The sequence below is a fragment of the Sminthopsis crassicaudata genome, chromosome 4 (genome assembly GCF_048593235.1).
Source record: "Sminthopsis crassicaudata isolate SCR6 chromosome 4, ASM4859323v1, whole genome shotgun sequence".
Lineage (NCBI taxonomy): Eukaryota > Metazoa > Chordata > Mammalia > Dasyuromorphia > Dasyuridae > Sminthopsis > Sminthopsis crassicaudata.
Genome location: NC_133620.1, coordinates 177,343,812 through 177,362,295, shown reverse-complemented (window position 1 = coordinate 177,362,295; position 18,484 = coordinate 177,343,812). Strand labels below are relative to the sequence as shown.

The following is an 18,484-nucleotide window of genomic DNA, read 5'->3' as shown; positions in this document are numbered from 1 at the left end:
GCAATATAGAATTAGTCATTCTAACCATAAATGTGAATGGGGCAAACTGCCTCATAAAGAGGAAGCAGTTAGCAGACTGGATTAAAAGTCAGAATCCTACTATATGTTGTTTACAGGAAACACACCTGAAACTGGGTGATACATTCAAACTAAAAGTAAAAGGGTGGAGCAGAATCTACTATGCTTCAGGCTAAGCCAAAAAAGCAGGGATGGCCATCCTCATCTCAGATCAAGCAAAAACAAAAATTGATCTAATTAAAAGAGATAAGGAAGGGCATTATATCCTGCTAAAGGGTAGCATCAATAATGAAGCAGTATCAATATTAAACATATACACACCAAGTGGTGCAGCATCTAAATTCTTAAAAGAGAAACTAAGAGAGCTGCAAGTAGAAAGAGACAGCAAAACTATAATAGTGGGAGATCTCAACCTTGCACTCTCAGAATTAGATAAATCAAACCACAAAATAAATAAGAAAGAAGTCAAAGAGGTAAATAGAATACTAGAAAAGTTTGATATGATAGATCTTTGGTGAAAGCTAAATGGAGACAGAAAGGAGTATACTTTCTTCTCAGCAGTTCATGGAAATCATAGACATAATTAATAACTTCACCCAAGAAAATGACAATAATGAGACATCATACCAAAATGTGTGGGATACAGCCAAAGCAGTAATAAAGGGAAGTTTTATATCTCTACAGGCCTACTTGCATAAAATAGAGAAAGAGAGGGACAACGAATTGGGCTTACAACTAAAATTGCTAGAAAAGGAACAAATTAAAACCCCCCAGACAAACACAAAACTTGAAATTCAAAAAAATAAAAGGTGAGATTAATAAAATTGAAAGTAAAAAAACTATTGAATTAATTAATAAAACTAAGAGTTGGTTCTATGAAAAAACCAACAAAATAGACAAACCCTTAGTAAACCTGATTAAAAAAAGGAAAGAGAAAAAGCAAATTGTTAGTCTTGAAAATGAAAAGGGTGAACTCACCACTAATGAAGAGGAAATTAGAACGATAGTTAGGAGCTACTTTGCTCAACTTTATGCCAATAAATTCGATAACTTAAGTGAAATGGAAGATTACCTTCAAAAAATATCGCTTGCCCAGATTAACAGAGGAAGAATTAAGTAAATAGTCCCATCTCAGAAAAAGAAATAGAACAAGCTATTAACCAACTCCTTAAGAAAAAATCCCCAGGACCAGATGGATTTACATGTGAATTCTACCAAACATTTAAAGAACAACTAACTGCAATATTATATAAATTATTTGAAAAAATAGGGATTGAAGGAGTCCTACCAAATTCCTTTTATGACACAGACATGGTACTGATACCTAAACCAGGTAGATCGAAAACTGAGAAAGAAAACTATAGACCAATTTCCTTAATGAATATTGATGCTAAAATCTTAAATAAGATATTAGCAAAAAGACTTCAGAAAATCATCCCCAGGATAATACACTATGACCAAGTGGGATTTATGCCAGGAATGCAGGGCTTGTTTAATATTAGGAAAACTATTAGTATAATTGACCATATTAATAATAAAATTAATAAAAACCATATGATCATCTCAATAGATGCAGAAAAAGCATTTGATAAAATCCAACATCCATTTCTACTAAAAATGCTTGAGAGTATAGGACTAAATGGACTATTCCTTAAAATAATAAGGAGCATATATTTAAAACTGTCAGTAAACATCATATGTAATGGCAATAAACCAGAACCTTTCCCTGTAAGATCAGGAGTGAAACAAGGTTGCCCACTATCACCATTACTATTCAATATAGTACCAGAAACGCTAGCCTCGGCAATAAGAGCTAAGAAAGAGATTCAAGGAATTAGAGTAGGAAATGTGGAAATCAAATTATCACTTTTTGCAGATGACATGATGGTATACTTAGAGAACCCCAAAGACTCTGCTAAAAAGCTATTAGAAATAGTTCTGATGATGAAATTAAAACTATTTCCACTCATATGAAAGTGTTCCAAATCACTATTGATCAGAGAAATGCAAATTAAGACAACTCTGAGATATCATTACACACCCGTCATATTGGCTAAGATGACAGGAACAAATAACAATGAATGTTGGAAGGGCTGTGGGAAAACTGGGACACTGATGCATTGTTGGTGGAGTTGTGAAAGAATCCAACCATTCTGGAGAGCAATCTGGAATTAAGCCCCAAAAGTTATCAAACTGTGCATACCTTTGACCCAGCAGTGTCTACTACTGGACTTATATCCCAAGGAAATACTAAAGAAGGGAAAGGGACCTGTATGTGCCAAAATGTTTGTGGCAGCCCTTTTCATAGTGACTAGAAACTGGAAAATGAATGGATGTCCATCAATTGGAGAATGGTTGGGTAAATTATGGTATATAATTGTTATGGAATATTATTGCTCTGTAAGAAATGACCAGCAGGAGGAATACAGAGAAGCTTGGAGAGACTTACATCAACTGAAGCTGAGTGAAACGAGCAGAACTAGGGGATCATTATACACTTCAACAATGATACTGTATGAGGATGTATTCTGATGGAAGTGGATATCTTCAACATAGAGAAGAGCTAATCCAATTACAATTGATCAATGATGGACAGAATTAGCTACATCCAGAAAAGGAACACTGGGAAATGAATGTAAACTGTGAACATTGTTTCTGTTTTGTTTTGTTTTGTTTCTCTTCCCAGATTATTTTTACCTTCCGAATACAATCCTTCCTTTGCAACAACAACAACAACAACAACAACATTTGTTTCTGCACATATATATTGTACCTAGGATATACTATAATATATTTAATATGTATGGGAATGCCTGCCATATAGGGAAGAGGGTGGAGGGAAGGAGGGGAAAAACTCGGAACAGAAGGGAGTACAAGGGATAATGTTAAAAAAAATTACCTATGCATATGTACTGTCAAAGAAAATGTTATAATTATAAAAATTAATAAAAAAAAAACAAGAAAAAAACAAGCATTTATGGATTTTGACCTTCAAATATGCATTAGATGATAATTTATCAAAAATGTTAAACAGAGATTGGAGTAGAATGGCACTTTTCTTCCTTTCCTACTTTTACATTCAAAAATTCTATTGTATCAATATATTTCAATTAAATTGCTCATGTCTAGTGCTGAGAACATTTTTATTTAGCAAAAAGATATTATACCTTTTAAATCATCAGAAGAACAGTATTTTCTCTGTAAATATTTCCTGAAATTTATATTCTTTATTCATAGGAAAAGGTAGTTTCTTTAACAAATTTCCATTTTACCATTTTTAAAGGGCAAAAGAACTGGGAGAATGAAGATGATTTACAAAGGTTTGGAATCCAATCCACTGGTATAAATTCTATACAAAAAAAGGAAGCATCTGATACTAAAGTTTTCCAAGTGTTTTGCAAAACTTTTTGAGTCTTTCAAATAAAGCCTTGATTATTAACCACCCAATCCTGAAAAGTTTTTTTTTCTTTTTCACTTATCAAAGTGCTTATTTTTGAAGTTTTTCTTTCTTTCTTTCCATGTTCAGTTCTTTTTATCATTCAATATTGAAATGAGTTGAAAGTTAGGATCTCAAGTTATAAGGACTTTCCATCAGAATGGTAGCAGGTTTTGTTTGTTTTTCTGGGTTCTGAGCAAAAATGAATAATGATGAGGCAGCTAAGAGGTACAATGGATAGAGTTCTAGACTGTGAAATAGAAAGACCTGAATTCTGGTCTCAGGCCCTTGATTAGATGTGTGACCTTGGGCAAATCACTTCTCTCATATATATGCATGTATGTATGTTTGTATGCACTTCTTGTAATCCCCACATATTCTGCTTCTCTATTCTAACCTGACCTTTTTAGTTTCCATCCTCTTTTTCTACTAAAGTATTCTTCAATCCATACACCTGGTATATATATATATATATATATATATGGTATATATATTTATCTATCTGAAAATTGTCTTATACTATGTGTCATTAGAATTTGTTAGATAAATATGGCTCCCAATTCCTGGGATTACAATATCCGGTATCCATTTGGTATTTATAGGAGCAAAATACTAGGGCAGATGGTTAATCCTATATGTATATGTGTGTGTGTGTGGGGGGGTGAGTGTGTGTGTGTGTGTGTATATAATCTATCTATCTACAAATTATGTTTTTTTCAAGTTATACCATGATCTCCAAATATTACTATAACTACCACATGAAATGGAAAAAATCTAAATAAATCTTTATTATACTGTTTAAAAATGTATTCCAAATTTTAATATCAAATTCTTTATTCACACTATTCATTATATTTTGTCCTGGAAAAAGAAAGTTAGCTGGTATCTACAGCTAATGTAAGGGCACCAGTACACTAAGAAATGATACTCTAAAGTGCTTTAAAATCTGTACTCATATTAATTAATTCAGTGGCATATTATACTTTTGCTGATTCTGAGGAATATTTTTGTAGGACATGGGGAAACTTTATCATGGAAGCCCAGAAACAGGTATCTGCATTCTAATGCACGATGTCAAGGGGTCAGTATTGCACATTAGTAAATTCATTGCTACCCTTTCTTTCATCCATTTAAAAAGAATTCCTATGTTCTATACAATAGAGCTGTCCTAGGCTAATATATTTGGTGATTTTTTTTATGTTTTTCCCTGTTTTATCTCTAAACTTTTAGAACAAGTAGCACCCCAATTACTGATTTTTTTTACTATGCTAACTTACTCATTTTATTTTCTTACTTTTTGTTGACTTTTTCATCAATTCAAATACGAGTTTTATAAAATTAAGCCCATCATTATCCTTGTTTATGTTAATACCATCATTCTCTTCCAATATAAGCTAATAGAATTATTCTTTAACAAGGGCAGAAATTTTCCCTTTTTTTGTTTGTGTGCCTCTGAAGCTCAGCACAGTGTGTCCTGTAAATAGCAGGCATTTAATGTTTGCATAATCATTGCCTTTTCCTCCTATTTTTCACCTACATGCAGCCACTCACCAATTCATTTTTTGAAGTATTTCCAGAAACTCTCTCCATGGAATACTTCAAGAACTTCCTAACTGTTCTCCCTCTCTCAAATCTTTTGTTTTTGTCTACTACACAATAGTAAAGATTTATTTTCAAATTCGTATTCATCCTGTTATTGTTCTGTTAAAAAAAAAAAAAAACCACCACCACCACCACCACCACCACCACCACCAACAACAACAACAACAACAACAACCCTTGATAGCAGTGATTATTTTCAGGCTATAATCCAAATTCCTTAACATGACATTCAGGTATCACCATACCATCTTCAATACCTTTTATTATAATAGGAGATTGTATATCCAATTAATGCAAAGTTGATGTATTAAATAAAAAGAGAAGAGTAGCAAAATGAGAACTTCTTTTTTTCAGCCCCCATGTTTTCCAGTAAAAACTCTGTAGGTAAAAATTGCTACACTTTAAAATTTTATCATTATCATCAAAAGAAAATCAAAGTTAATGAGCAGACATTCCTTACACTTATCATCTTCATCATCATTATCTACACAATCATTTTCAATGTTGCTTCAGTACTGTGACACTTTATAAGAAAAACTTAGATTTGGAAGTTAAGTATCATGATCAACAATTATCTTTCCATTCTCAAATGCCCAAATTGATCACTTTCAAGTGTGAGTAATTTTTTTTTCCATGTAGAATTTCATTCTGTCCCCATGTTCTTATAAGAACAGATTTACAGAAAGTCATTGAAGTTATGTACCCAATATATCAAGGTTTCTAATCACTGTGGACATTGTCCAGGCCATTTCGAGAAAATATTTTTAAAACTTCACTCTTATTTTAGATAACATATAGTATAAGGCTGTTGAGTTAATTTTCCTATGGGAGAGAGCCATCACACACACACACACACACACACACACACACACACACACACACACACACACACACACACAACAAAAAACAAAACTGTCATAGATCTTTCATTTCAAAGAGTAAATTCTGTGATTGCTGTTTGTGAATTCTTCTTAGGTATCCAAGTGAAAGAGAAGGGAGGTGGTACAGAAGATAGAAGACCAGGCTTAGGATTAGGAAGACCTGAGTTCAAATCTGCCCTCTTAACACTTATTACTTGTGTGACCCTGGGCAAGCTACTTAACCTTGCTTATCTCAGTTTCTTTACTTGTAAAATGAGCCAGAGAAGGAAGTGCCAAATTATTCCAGTATCTTTGCCAAGAAATTCCCAAATAGGGTTATAAAGAGTAGGGCAAGATTGAAATGACTCAACAACAATGACATCCATATGAAATATTCTGGATCTGAAATCAACCTTACGAATAGTAAACAAACATTTTCTCTTCTCAATAACTCTAATTTAAGGATGAGGCAATACTAACTTTCTAATTCTTTCATGCCTTAGAAGCATCTTTTTTCCCCACAGCACTTCGGAAGTCTTATTCTCTCAGAAGTCTCAATCACATGGAAGCTCCTGAGGGAAATGGCAAAACACAGGATAGTGTTGAATTTCTGACATCTTGACAGTAATGGATCTTTGAGATTTTTTTTAAAGCATCTGTTTGATATCTAAACAATACTCAGATTTGTTTCTGAGAAAATTAATAATGAACTCAAAGATTTCACTAGGCCTTGCTTTCTTAACTCTTGATAATGTAGTGAGGGCTATTTTGTAATTATGATTAAATGAAAAAAGGACTAATTATTAGCCTAACTCATAATAGGATGATTCTGCAATTTTATTCCAGGTCCAAAACAGGAAACAGCTCATAATATAATATAGTCTATATAACTCCATATTTAGAGACTGAGACCTGTTTTCAAATCCTGACTATGCTACTTATAAATCATCTCAATGTTAAATATGTCAGGTACCTCATCATTCACCTCCTAATCTAGGGCAAATTTTACTCAAAATAGAGCTAAGAGAGGCATACAAATTCATTATTCAGATGCAAAATATGTGGCAGAATTGTGTATTGTAGCTTTTTATCCCAATCAACTAACAGTTAAGAGGTAATAAGATGGTATAGAGTGGGACAACTAGGGTAATACGATGGATAGAGTCCTGAGCCTGATGTCTTCTTGAGTTCAAATAAGCCTTATTCTAGTTGTGTAACCCAGGAGAAGTCCCTTTAACAATGTTTGCCTCAGTTCCTCATCTGTGAAATGAGCTTCAGAAGGAAATGGCAAATCACTAGTGTCTTCTCCAAGAAAATCTTAAATATGGTCATAAAGAATTGAATATGACTGTGAATCATCTGAACAAAAACAAAGTTAATAGACCATTAGACTTGTAATCAGGAAAACCTGGCTTCAAATTTTAGCTCAGGAGGGTGTGGAGCCAAAAAGGCAGAGAGTAGACAAGGCTTTGCCTGAGTTCTTTCTGGCTCCCCTTGGAATCAATGCTAGATCAAGTGTCTGAACAGATTTTGGAGTGATAGACCCACAAAGATTTGGAGTATAATAATTTTCCAGCATAAGATATCTTGGAAGGACTTCAAGAAAGCATGAGGTTTACTGCAGGGATTCTAGTGGAAGGCTCTCAGCCAAAATACTGCAGCATTGGTTACTCTGTCCTGGTTCAGAAGACCAGATCAATAGTAAGATCTCCAACACAACCACTGAAGACAAATTATGAGTTCCTAAACCCCAGCATAACATGCAGAACTTGGCAGGTCACTCAATGCAGTGGGGTAGCCTGCATCCCTGCTTCTAGTGTGGTTTGTAAGAATCCCCTATAGTCCTACAAAGTAAAGGACAACCTTCCCTATTCCCTAAAAGTAGACTTCAATCTTTAAAAATGAGCAAAAAAAGCAAAAAGAAGTCTGACCATAAAAAGCCACTATAGAGACAGGAAAGACCAGAACAGAATCTCAGAAGAGGACAATAAAGGCATGTTGCCTGTAGACGAAGCCTCAAAGAGGGATATGAACAGGTCTCCAATTCAAAAGGGTCTTTTGGAAGAGTTCACAAAAAGGAGCCATGAGAGTATTACAGGAGAGTTATGAAAGTTGTAGGGGAAATGCCAACACCTTAGAAAAGGAAGCACAATTGTGTCAGAATGCAGGGGTTGAGCTAGGTGGTCTAATCGATAGAGAAATGGGCCTAGAGTCAGGAATTCTTAACTATTTATTAGGTATATATCCTTGGACAAATCACTTAACCTACTTTCCCCTTTTCTCAACTGTAAAATAAGATTTAAAATAACTTACCTCCCAGGGTTGTTGTGAAGATAAAAGGAGACAGCATTTATAAAGAGTTCAGCACAGTGTCTGATAGTATGTGTTTAGTAAATGCTTGATTAATCTTTTCATTGTTGGGAGAATAAATGAAATAATATTGGTAAGGTATTTTTCAAACTTTAAAATGATATATAAATGGTACTATTATTGTTAAGTATTTGTTAAGCACATATTGTTTCAGACATTGTGCTAAACACTGGAGATAGAAAGATAGTCCTTGCTCTCAAGGAGCTTACAGTATATTTGTTGGTCTTTATTATTACCTCAATTGTAAACCATATCTTCCCATTTTGTATTATATTTTCCAATTAGCTATTCATCTTCATCTTTTCTCAAGTAAGCTGTTGGCCCCAACATTAAAATAGCTCATGCTTTGGTATTTGGTTATTATATGTCAATTAAAACACAATCAAATTGTTTACTTGTGATTTTGCAGGTTTGATGCTTTATGACTTTTGAAAAAAGTAACCATGTTAAAAATGTCTACAATCTATTATCATCTTTTTTTCTTACTCTCCAAACATGTTTTCATCATGTCTTTCACTCTCCTTACCTCTGTGTTGAAGTCATTGAGTTTTTAGAGAATGTCTTTATTTCCTATTCTGATTCTCTATAATACATGTTGCATATAAGCTTTATAATTACTTCTTTTTGCAAATGCTTATTGTGAATTCTGCAAAAATTAAGCCATCAAGTATCCTGCAAAGTGACACTTCTTGTTACCTACTGATACATAATAAAAACAGAGTTGCTAACTATCATTTGCCTCTTGGAGAAGAACTGAACAATCAAGCTTCTAATTAGCTACAACCCAATTTTGTCACCTAATTTCATTTATGGTAATTAACTCTGATTGAATGTAAATAGCAGTCATTTTTGCTTTGGTCAGAAACCCTGAGGGTCTTCCCCTCCCAAATTTATTTATTTATTTCTAGGTTGGTTTTTTTTTTTTGTTGTTGTTGTTGTTGTTTTGTTCTGTTTTGCTTTTTTGGCACTAAGTGAAAGAGAAGATTCTTTGCCTCAATTGTTACCTAACCTTAATCAGTGAATAGGTACGACCCCAGTAAAATAGATTTTTTGAAGATCTTAGCTTAAAAAGGCTAAGGTCTTCTATTTCATAGTTGTTTTGATCTATATCTTGCCAATTGATTCAGATGGCTCTGGAGGGGAAAGTGAGGCAGGTAACATTGGATAGCCCTCCCTCACTTACATCCAATTCCCTTACATGTCATGGCATCACCTCCATAATGTCATGGTCTTCTTTGAGAAGGAAGAACAAAACAACCTATGTGAGTGTATTAAAGGCACTGTGGCATTAATAATATAATAGGAGCCATGACATACTCCCAAATAGTTTACGGTATAAATGGAGAAAACAGAAATATTCAAATTAAACAAGTCACTTAATCTCCTTGTGCTTCAGTTTTCTTTTCTATAAAATGATAGATTTGTACTCAATGACCACTCAGATCCTTTATAAATCCTTTGGCCATTTGCATCATGAAAAAGAAAATATAAAAAATGTTATATATATATTTTACACATACAAAAATATATATAAAAAAAAACCTTAATATTTGTAATCCCACTGTTGGAAACTTGCCACCAAGGAAAAGGCTGACTTCCCAATGCCAATAATAAACTTCTTTTTGCCAGTCCAGCTTTTCAGGTTCACAATTCCTTTATGAAGGACCTTTGCACCAACCAAAGGGGCTCCCACAACTCACTGCCTTGTGCCAAACCTCATCATTTGGGGACACAACCCTGAACCTCATCATAAGGACTTAAGTTGTTTTTTTGTTTTTTGTTTTTACTCAGAAGAATGGGTCACTCACCAAAGGACTCTTTCCAAGTTGAGAAAACTGGAGGGTACAATGGATAGACTACTAGACTTTAAGTTGGGAAGATCCAAATTCATAATCCTCCTCAGAACCTTACAACCTGTGTGATTCTGCATGAGTTTTCAATCTTTCCTACCTTCATTTTCCTTATTTAAACATGTAGATAATATCACTGAACTCACAGAATTATGAGAATCAAATGAAATAATATTTCAAGTGCTTTGCACATCTTAAAATATTATATAATTTACCAGTATTATTTGTCATCCATCCAATTCTAAATATCCTTGTCAATGAAGGTATGTCTTATCTAAAAGGGTAGTAACAGAGACCTTGCTTAAACATAAGTAAATTATTTCTTTGGTATTATCCACACTTAAAAATCCAATATAACTCCTCTGGCTTTTAAAGCTCTTATAAACTATCCCCTTCTTACATTTTATAATCTATACCTAACTCTTCACCATATACTTTGTGATCCAATGACACTGATCTATTGGCTTGCTGTACGTCCCCTACTGTTAATTTTCAAAATAAAATTTTTCCTTTTTTTCCTTCAGATTGTTTCATTAGAAAATTACTCTGGTAGCATTATGAAACTTGTCCTTTTTTGTAATTTAGTCATTTCAGTCCAACTCCTTGTGACCTTAATTGGGGTTTCCTTGACAAAAATAATGGATAATTGGTTTGTCATTTTCTTCTCCATTTTTTTTTTTTTTTTTTTTTTTACATATGAGGAACTGGGGCAAACAGTTAAGTGATTTGCCTAGGATCAAACAGCTATTAAGTGATTGAGATCAGATATGAACTCAGGAAGATCTTCCTGACCCTAAGCCTGAAATTCTGTCTACCATGCCACCTAGTTTCCCTAATATTTGGATCACTTGATTTGTGAAATTGCTCAACTCTAAAATCGGTGTAAGGTGGTAATACTTTAAACTTTCTGCACAAAGGGATTAAAAAAACCCACAAGTAGAATAATTTCACAGTATTAAAATTACAAAATGTCAGTTCTATCTGGGGAAATTGTGTACACATAAGCATAGATAAAAACACACAGAGAATAAAGATAAGATAAATCTGATATATATAAACACTATAACTTCTTTTGGAGACTAAATTTCTCTTGATAAAAGCAGGGCATTTGAACAACATGGACTTTAAGGTCTTTTTAGGTTTAAATCTGTGATCACATTCATGCCATATCAAAAAAGGATGGAACCATCACTTATAACTGACAAAACCAATCTCTCCTCTACTCTGCCAGCAGATGGTACTGCTCTGCAACAAACAGAATTCACAGCTTGACTCTCCAGGTACACTAATGTGAAAATCAACCAATTGAAAGATTAGAGAAAGACTTCTTTTCTTACCTTGTGTGACTCCTTTTGTAGTACTTTGTTTGGCTTCAGCAGCTTTCCCAGACTCTTAAAAAGAACAAATTAAACCAATAACTATGAAGCATTAAAGCACAAGAATACACAACTAAAAGATTACCAACAAATGCTAAAAAAAAGCATGTCCACTGGTACATACAATCATTCTAGTAAAAAAAATGTAGACAATTATTAGCAAGAAAGTAAAGCTTGCCAAGGGAAAAATTATTAAGCCAAATAAAGGAAAGAAATAATGCCTTTGAAAACTGCTATTGCTTTACCGACAATTACAAATACAATATTTTTCATTCCCACAGACTCTACAGAGGAAAATATTCAGGAAAAAAAACACCAATTTTTAAAAAGATCTCTTACAAATAATTATAATAAATATATAAAATTACCAATATATTGATGAACAATTCAGACATATAGAAAGTGATCTATTCAAGGTCAATCAATGGCAAATCTAAGAACAGAATATGAGATCAGGAAACCTTCATACTGTAGCTTTTGCCTTTAAATTGACATTATCTTTATTATTATTTATTCCTACCAGTTTCTCCTACCAGTAGTGTGGCTCTAGGAAATGGTATGTGATGTGGAATAGTGAGGAAATATAGAGCTTAAAATTGTTTTCTGTTCCTTTTTTAGGTTTTTGATTGTTCTTTAAAATTTTTCCCTAAAAAAATAGATTGTTAAATACACAACTACAAAACCACATTTAAAAAATGGATAATAGAAACAAATACTTTACAAACTTAAAATTAGAAAGTCATTTACATTTCACTGATTAAATGTAGCTAATAATTATGTTTTGAATAAGCTAAACAAATTTGATATGAATACATAATTATATAATAATATTTAATCTGATGTTCTAAATATAAAAGCATGCTCATTTTATATATAGAATCATAGTATTTGGAGCTGGAAGGAACAACAACAAGTATTTAATAGACATATACTAAGTACAAAGCACCTTGCTAAGTGTACCAATGTGGAGTTATTTATGTATACTCACTACTTCATTCAATTAACAGAAAACATTGATTGGAATTTATTTAAACCTATGTGACTGATAAGAATTAGAACAGATCATGATTAAATCAGAATTTTTTGGCAAAAAGTTATAAGCAAAGCTCCACTGGTTTTTCCTGATGAGTTTGTTTCCTGCCAAATTAAAAAAAAGATAAGAGTTTCAATTTCTAATACTTATTTTCATATTGTTGAATGGGCTAATTAATCACCATAATTATGATCTTTATTATCCCTCAAACAATAATCTTTCATTCAGTTATAAAGTTTATAACAAATGAAAATGGCCTGAATTAATTATATGATTTCTGTCAACTCTTTTTAAGATATAGATATATTTAGGAAGAAATACCTTCATTTATTCAAGAAACACATTTTACTAGAAATTAGTTTTGTTCACTCAGCATATATTAACTAAATTCCTACCATAAAGAAAGCTCTAAACTACTACTTGACTGCAAATGAGAGTATGGTTTTAAAATTACTTTCATACCTGTAAGAGTTACAACTCTATATAATACTTTAATGTTTGTGATACATTTTACATGTTCTCATTTAATCCTTACAACAACCCACTTTTATTATTATTATTATAGTATTAAAGATGAGAAACTCAGAGTTAGTGAGCTTGCCTAGGATCACATAGCTTGTATCTAAGGAAGAATTTGTCAGTTAATCGAGTCATTAAGACTATTAAATGCTTACATGCCATGTTACATGCCAGGAACTGTGCTGCAAGCTGGGATACAAATAAAGTCAAAAGCAAGACCAAAACAAAACAAAAGTAAACAAACAACAGCAAAAACAGTTCCTGTTCTCTAGAAACTAACAGACTATTGGGGAAGTCAACATTGAAATAACTATTTACAAATATGACATATAAATGATAATCTAGAAATAATCTTAAAGGAAAGGCACTGAAATTAAAGAAGGGATGGAAAGGGCTCCTTGCAAAAGGTGATATTTTAATTGAGACTTAAAAGAAGCCATATACACCAAAGGTGGAAATGAGAAAGGAGAACATGGAGGACAGTCAGTGAAAATGCTGAGTAGAAAGATGGAATGTTGAGCTAAAAGCTGTGGGGTTTTTTGTTTGTTTGTTTGTTTTGTTTTGTTTTGTTTTTGTTACCATTTTTATTAAATGTCTAAGAAACTGAGAGACATTTTGAGTGTTTACTTTGCAGGTTATAGAGGAGGGAAACAATCTTTAGGAGAAGGGAAGGACAACAGAATCAATGTGAGATTTTTGTGCCCCAATCTATGTGTAGATTGAGCTTAGTTTCGTCTCTTGTAACCTAAAGCAGAAATTGAAGAGGGAAATGAGGAGGCTGAGTTTTAATAGAGAAGAGGCATATATTAGACTTCTTGAATTCTATGTGGAGACATATTCCTGGTTTAGTGCCTGGTATTTAGTGTTATGACCTTATATAATTTTAAGTTTTAAAAACCTTAGAGGTCACCAATGCAAGTCCTTTTTTACTACTACTAATAATAGTATTGTAACTGACAAATAATTCTTGATGTTTTCCAAAAACTTCACCCACATTTGCTTATAGTTCTCTTAAAGCTCTGTGATTCTATGAGCTTTAGTATTAGTCTCTCACTTCCTTCTTCACTTCTCCTATTGGAATATTCTAAAGGTGTTAGGAAATGTAAAAGCTTCTCCTCTTGACAGTAAACCATTTTTTTTGTATAAAACTTTGTTTTCCTATGAGATAAATACTAAAATTATTATTATAATACCTGTAGAGAGCTCAAACTCTGAAAAGGTGTACTTGAAAGTAGGTCAGCGTGGGGCTTATAGTTAACTATCTATTCAAGGTGAGATAATGGCTCTCTAGAGTGATATAATGGTTGCACAGTATAGTGTAGAGATGTAATCATACTAAAGTATTTAAGGGCTGGGACAACTGGGAACACTCTCTTGGCCACAGCTCTAAGCCAGACACAAGAGAAGACTCCAGTCTCTGGATGCCATCTTTGACCATCCTTGTGGCCTCCTGCTTCTTCCACTACTCCACTAAGACCAAGGACTTTGGCTGATCCTGAGGTCCTCCAGAGAGCTAGTATGGACTTTACATTTTGGCAGCCAAACATGGGGCCCTAGAAAAGTAGGGCCTTGCAAAGCAGGGCATGAAGCAGTCCAACTGATGTGATCCTAAGCTCAGTGGAGAAATCCCCTGTGACCCAGTGAGTATAAATATAGACAAGCAGGAAACTTTGGTAAGGGCTAAACTAGTCATTTTTGTTTTTTAGCTGAAATGGGGCAAATACTAAGAAAAGTGTCTCTCCCACCCCAAGGGAAGCATGTAGAATGCATAGTTAGGTTAATAGAGAATCAAGGTTTGTTGGTAATATGGAAGCAGATCAATGGACTTTTAAATATATTAGCATGCATGTCTCCTTGGTTCTCTAAGGAAGAAAAATTAGAGCCAGATATTTGGGAAATAGTAGGAGAGCAACTAATTGAATATTATGAAGCTATGGGTCCTGATTCAATTCCTGAGGAAACATTCCTTATATGCAATATAATATAACTGACTTTAAAGAATCTCACAAGTTCTAAAAAAAAAGGAAAAGTTCTAAGGAGAACAGCCAGATGAGGAAGTGTGAGGAGAAGAGGAAGAGGGGAATGGCACTGCCAAAGCAGCTGAAAAGCATGGGGAATTGGACAAGAAAGGAGTTAAGTACAGTGCTGATGAATGTAAGGAGTGTAATGCTTCTCACTTTTACAGCTCAGTTACATCTGAGCAGGCGCCATTAAAGCATTCCCCATCTCTTTACCATCCTCTCTCAATTTCACCTTCATAGGTGGAGGGAGGAAAAAGAGGGGGAAGAGCAGTGACACCATCAGCACCTTCCATGCACCCATGTCCACCCCCTATGACATGATTACAAAGGGCACTAATTAAAGCTAAAGAGGAAGGACAAGATACATCTGATGTGAGAATACGAAATGTACCCTGTGATTGAAGAGTTTGACTCTTCAGGTCAAGAAAAAAAGAAAATACATTCTGTTTAATCTAGAAATTATCAAAGATCTGAAAAAGGCTTGAGCTCTTTATGGGTCTATATTGTCTTATGTTAAGATGATATTAGAGAATTTGACTTTTGAAAATGTAACCCCTAGTGATTGGAAATCTATAGCAAGGACATGTTTAGAACCTGGACAAAACTTGTTGCGGCTTTCTGAGTATAGTGAATTTTGTAGAATACAAGCCCAATGAAATAGGCAATTGGAGTTAATATACCAGTCACCTTTGATGAACTAGCAGGTTTAGGTCTTTATGCAGACATTTAGCTCAGATTAATTACCCTATAGCAGAATATCAGCAAATTGCTTCTGCTGCTGACAAAGCATGGGGCACCCTCCCAGGAAGACAAGATAGAGGGGAAGCCATCAGGAAAATGAATCCTTTGTTGATTTTGTGGAATGTCTGCAGACAGCTGTCATACAAACTATTGGTTATAAGACAACTTGCTAAAGAAAATGCTAATGAGGTTTGTAGAAGAATTATAGAAGGATGACACAAGGATGCTCCTTTAGAGGAGATCATAAGATGCTGTGCCACAGTGGGCACAAATACGTTTTATGCCGAAGCTATGATGCAGATTTTTCAAGATCAGAACATGGGAAGACAGGGTCCCTTTTGGCAAGGGATTTCCAGAGAGATTTGTCAATGCTTTCAATGAATTAAAGTAAGGCATCTGAAAACTCAATGTTGGCATAAAAATAGAGTGAAGAAACAGGGTGGAAGAACAAGATCCAAAACCCAATGTCCAAAATGCAACAGAGGCTTCCATTGGGCATCAGAATGTAAATTGACACAAAGAAATGGGAAGTGGGGCCCAACTCTAGGGCCCCAGGCAAAAAACAAAACAAACCAAAAAATACTAGGGGCATGTTGGCAGCTGATGTTTTACTCAAAGAGACTTTAGAAGTACTTAACTCCGTACTCAGACATGATCAATCAACCAAGAAGAAATCTGATGGGAGAAAGGGATTACAATTGGGGAGAATAGAGTTGTATGCAACTGGAAGTACTGAAATATCCCCTGAAGAAGTGAAATCTGTCCCTGTCTGGCCTATATATCCTTTGCCTGCGGGAACAGTAGGCTTGACCATTTCATCTCCTGAGAGTACAAAACATGTCCATCCATAACTGATTTGGGAAACTGGGAATTTGTAGCTAATATCCCAGTCACTAATACAGGTAGACAATGTGTGACTTATCACCCAGAAAAAGTAGTAGCATCAGCTTTACTGATACAGACTCCTAATAGGCAATCTGGTGATATTTGCCCAGATTTTGACTCCCAACAACAGAATCCAGGAATATTCTTGTTGGCAGCTATTACAGCTGACCAAGTTATGCTCACTATCTATGTAAATAGCATACCACTGGAAGGATTGGTAGACACGGGGGCAGATCGTACAATCATTAGAGGTGCCAACTGGCCTAGTCACTGGCCAAAGATTAAGGCAGATACCTATATGTCTGCTATAGGAGGATCAATAGCAGCTGAAGTTAGTGCTATTCCTTTGAAATGGACATTTGAAGGTAACAGGAGTTTTTATTCCTTTTGTAGTTGAAAAAATTCCCATCAATTTATGGGGAAGAGATATCTTACAATAGTTAGGATTACAATTGATTACTTTAGGCTTTTTAGGCAAAGCTGCTGTTGAAGGCATGCCTGCACTCTCATCTATTCCCATTAAATGGAAAACTGATACACCAGTGTGAGTAGAATAGTGGCCCTTCGCAAGTGATAGAATTCAGGCCTTATTAGATATAATGTAATGCACAAATTACTGTATGCTGTGAAACCATCCCAGAGTAGCAAATTTTATTGACCACAGCTCCAAATTTTACACACGGGTCTTCACTAAAGATAATCCAGCTATTACATAATTGGCAATGGATTTTTGAAGAAAACATTTCTAAGGTTCCTTTTAAAGAACAAACTATCTTTACAGCTGCATCAAAACATAATATTTGCACTGTATACTCTCATGACCTAAATACAAAAAGAGTATCAGAACTCCTTTTCAATCCACTCAGCAGAATGAATTGTATGCAATCATGCTAGCTCTTACATAGTATCCAGGAGATGTAAATAACATCTGATTCAGCCTATTCAGTAGGTGTGGTACAACGAATTGCCACAGCTCAAATAAAATTTGTAGCCTCCAATATATATCAGCTCTTTAAGGAACTTCAAGAGCAAGTGAGAAAGCATCCAGGTAAGATTTATATCTTGTATTTCCGCTCTCATAGTGGACTTCCAGGTCTTATTTTTTAAGGAAATTCAAAGGCAGATAGCCTTCTAACTATATTAGCCAATACTCCTTTATTTCATGCAGCCCAAGAATCTCATTCTAAATATCATCAGGCTGCTCAAGCTTTACATTTGCAATTTGGGATACAAAAGAGGAAGCCAGGAGCATAGTAAAAGCCTGTATAGTTTGCCTTCCTTTCCATGCTCCTACTCCTTCCAGGGAAGAAACCTCATGGTTTGAGACCCAATGAAATTTGACAAATGGATGTGACCCATTATAAATCTTTTGGCTGTCTGTCTTTTATCCATGTTTCAGTAGACACCTTTTCAGGATTTACTTTTGCAATGCCAGCAGCAAAAGAGACAGCCATGGTCACTGACTTCCTTATACAAGCTTTTACAATCCTGAGTGTGCCATAAACAATAAAAGCAGATAATGGACTTCAATATACTTCTAAACATTTTGCACACTTTTGTGCACAGTATCAGCTTTTACACACCACTGGCATATCTTTTAAACCTCAAGGACAGGCAATAGTAGAGAGGAGAAACAGCGACATGAAGATTCTCCTCCAAAAACAAAAGAAAGGGGGAGCCACAGGTAGCCCTAGAGAACTTTTAAATTTGGCTCTTTATACTACTGATTTTTTGATTTTTGAAAAAGATGCATTGGCTCTGTCAGACAGATTT

At 34.4% G+C, this 18,484-nt stretch overlaps 1 protein-coding gene across 17 annotated transcripts in view; it reads right to left on the bottom strand.

Moving 5' to 3' along the window:
* The window catches only part of TRDN (triadin), a 481,452-nt gene that overhangs the window by 175,079 nt on the left and 287,889 nt on the right, over window positions 1-18,484 (bottom strand). For all 17 annotated transcript variants that reach the window (XM_074309957.1, XM_074309965.1, XM_074309958.1 and 14 more), the window contains one exon: window positions 11,474-11,527. In XM_074309957.1, the coding sequence (XP_074166058.1) occupies window positions 11,474-11,527 (54 nt within the window). The remainder of the gene's footprint in view (window positions 1-11,473; window positions 11,528-18,484) is intronic.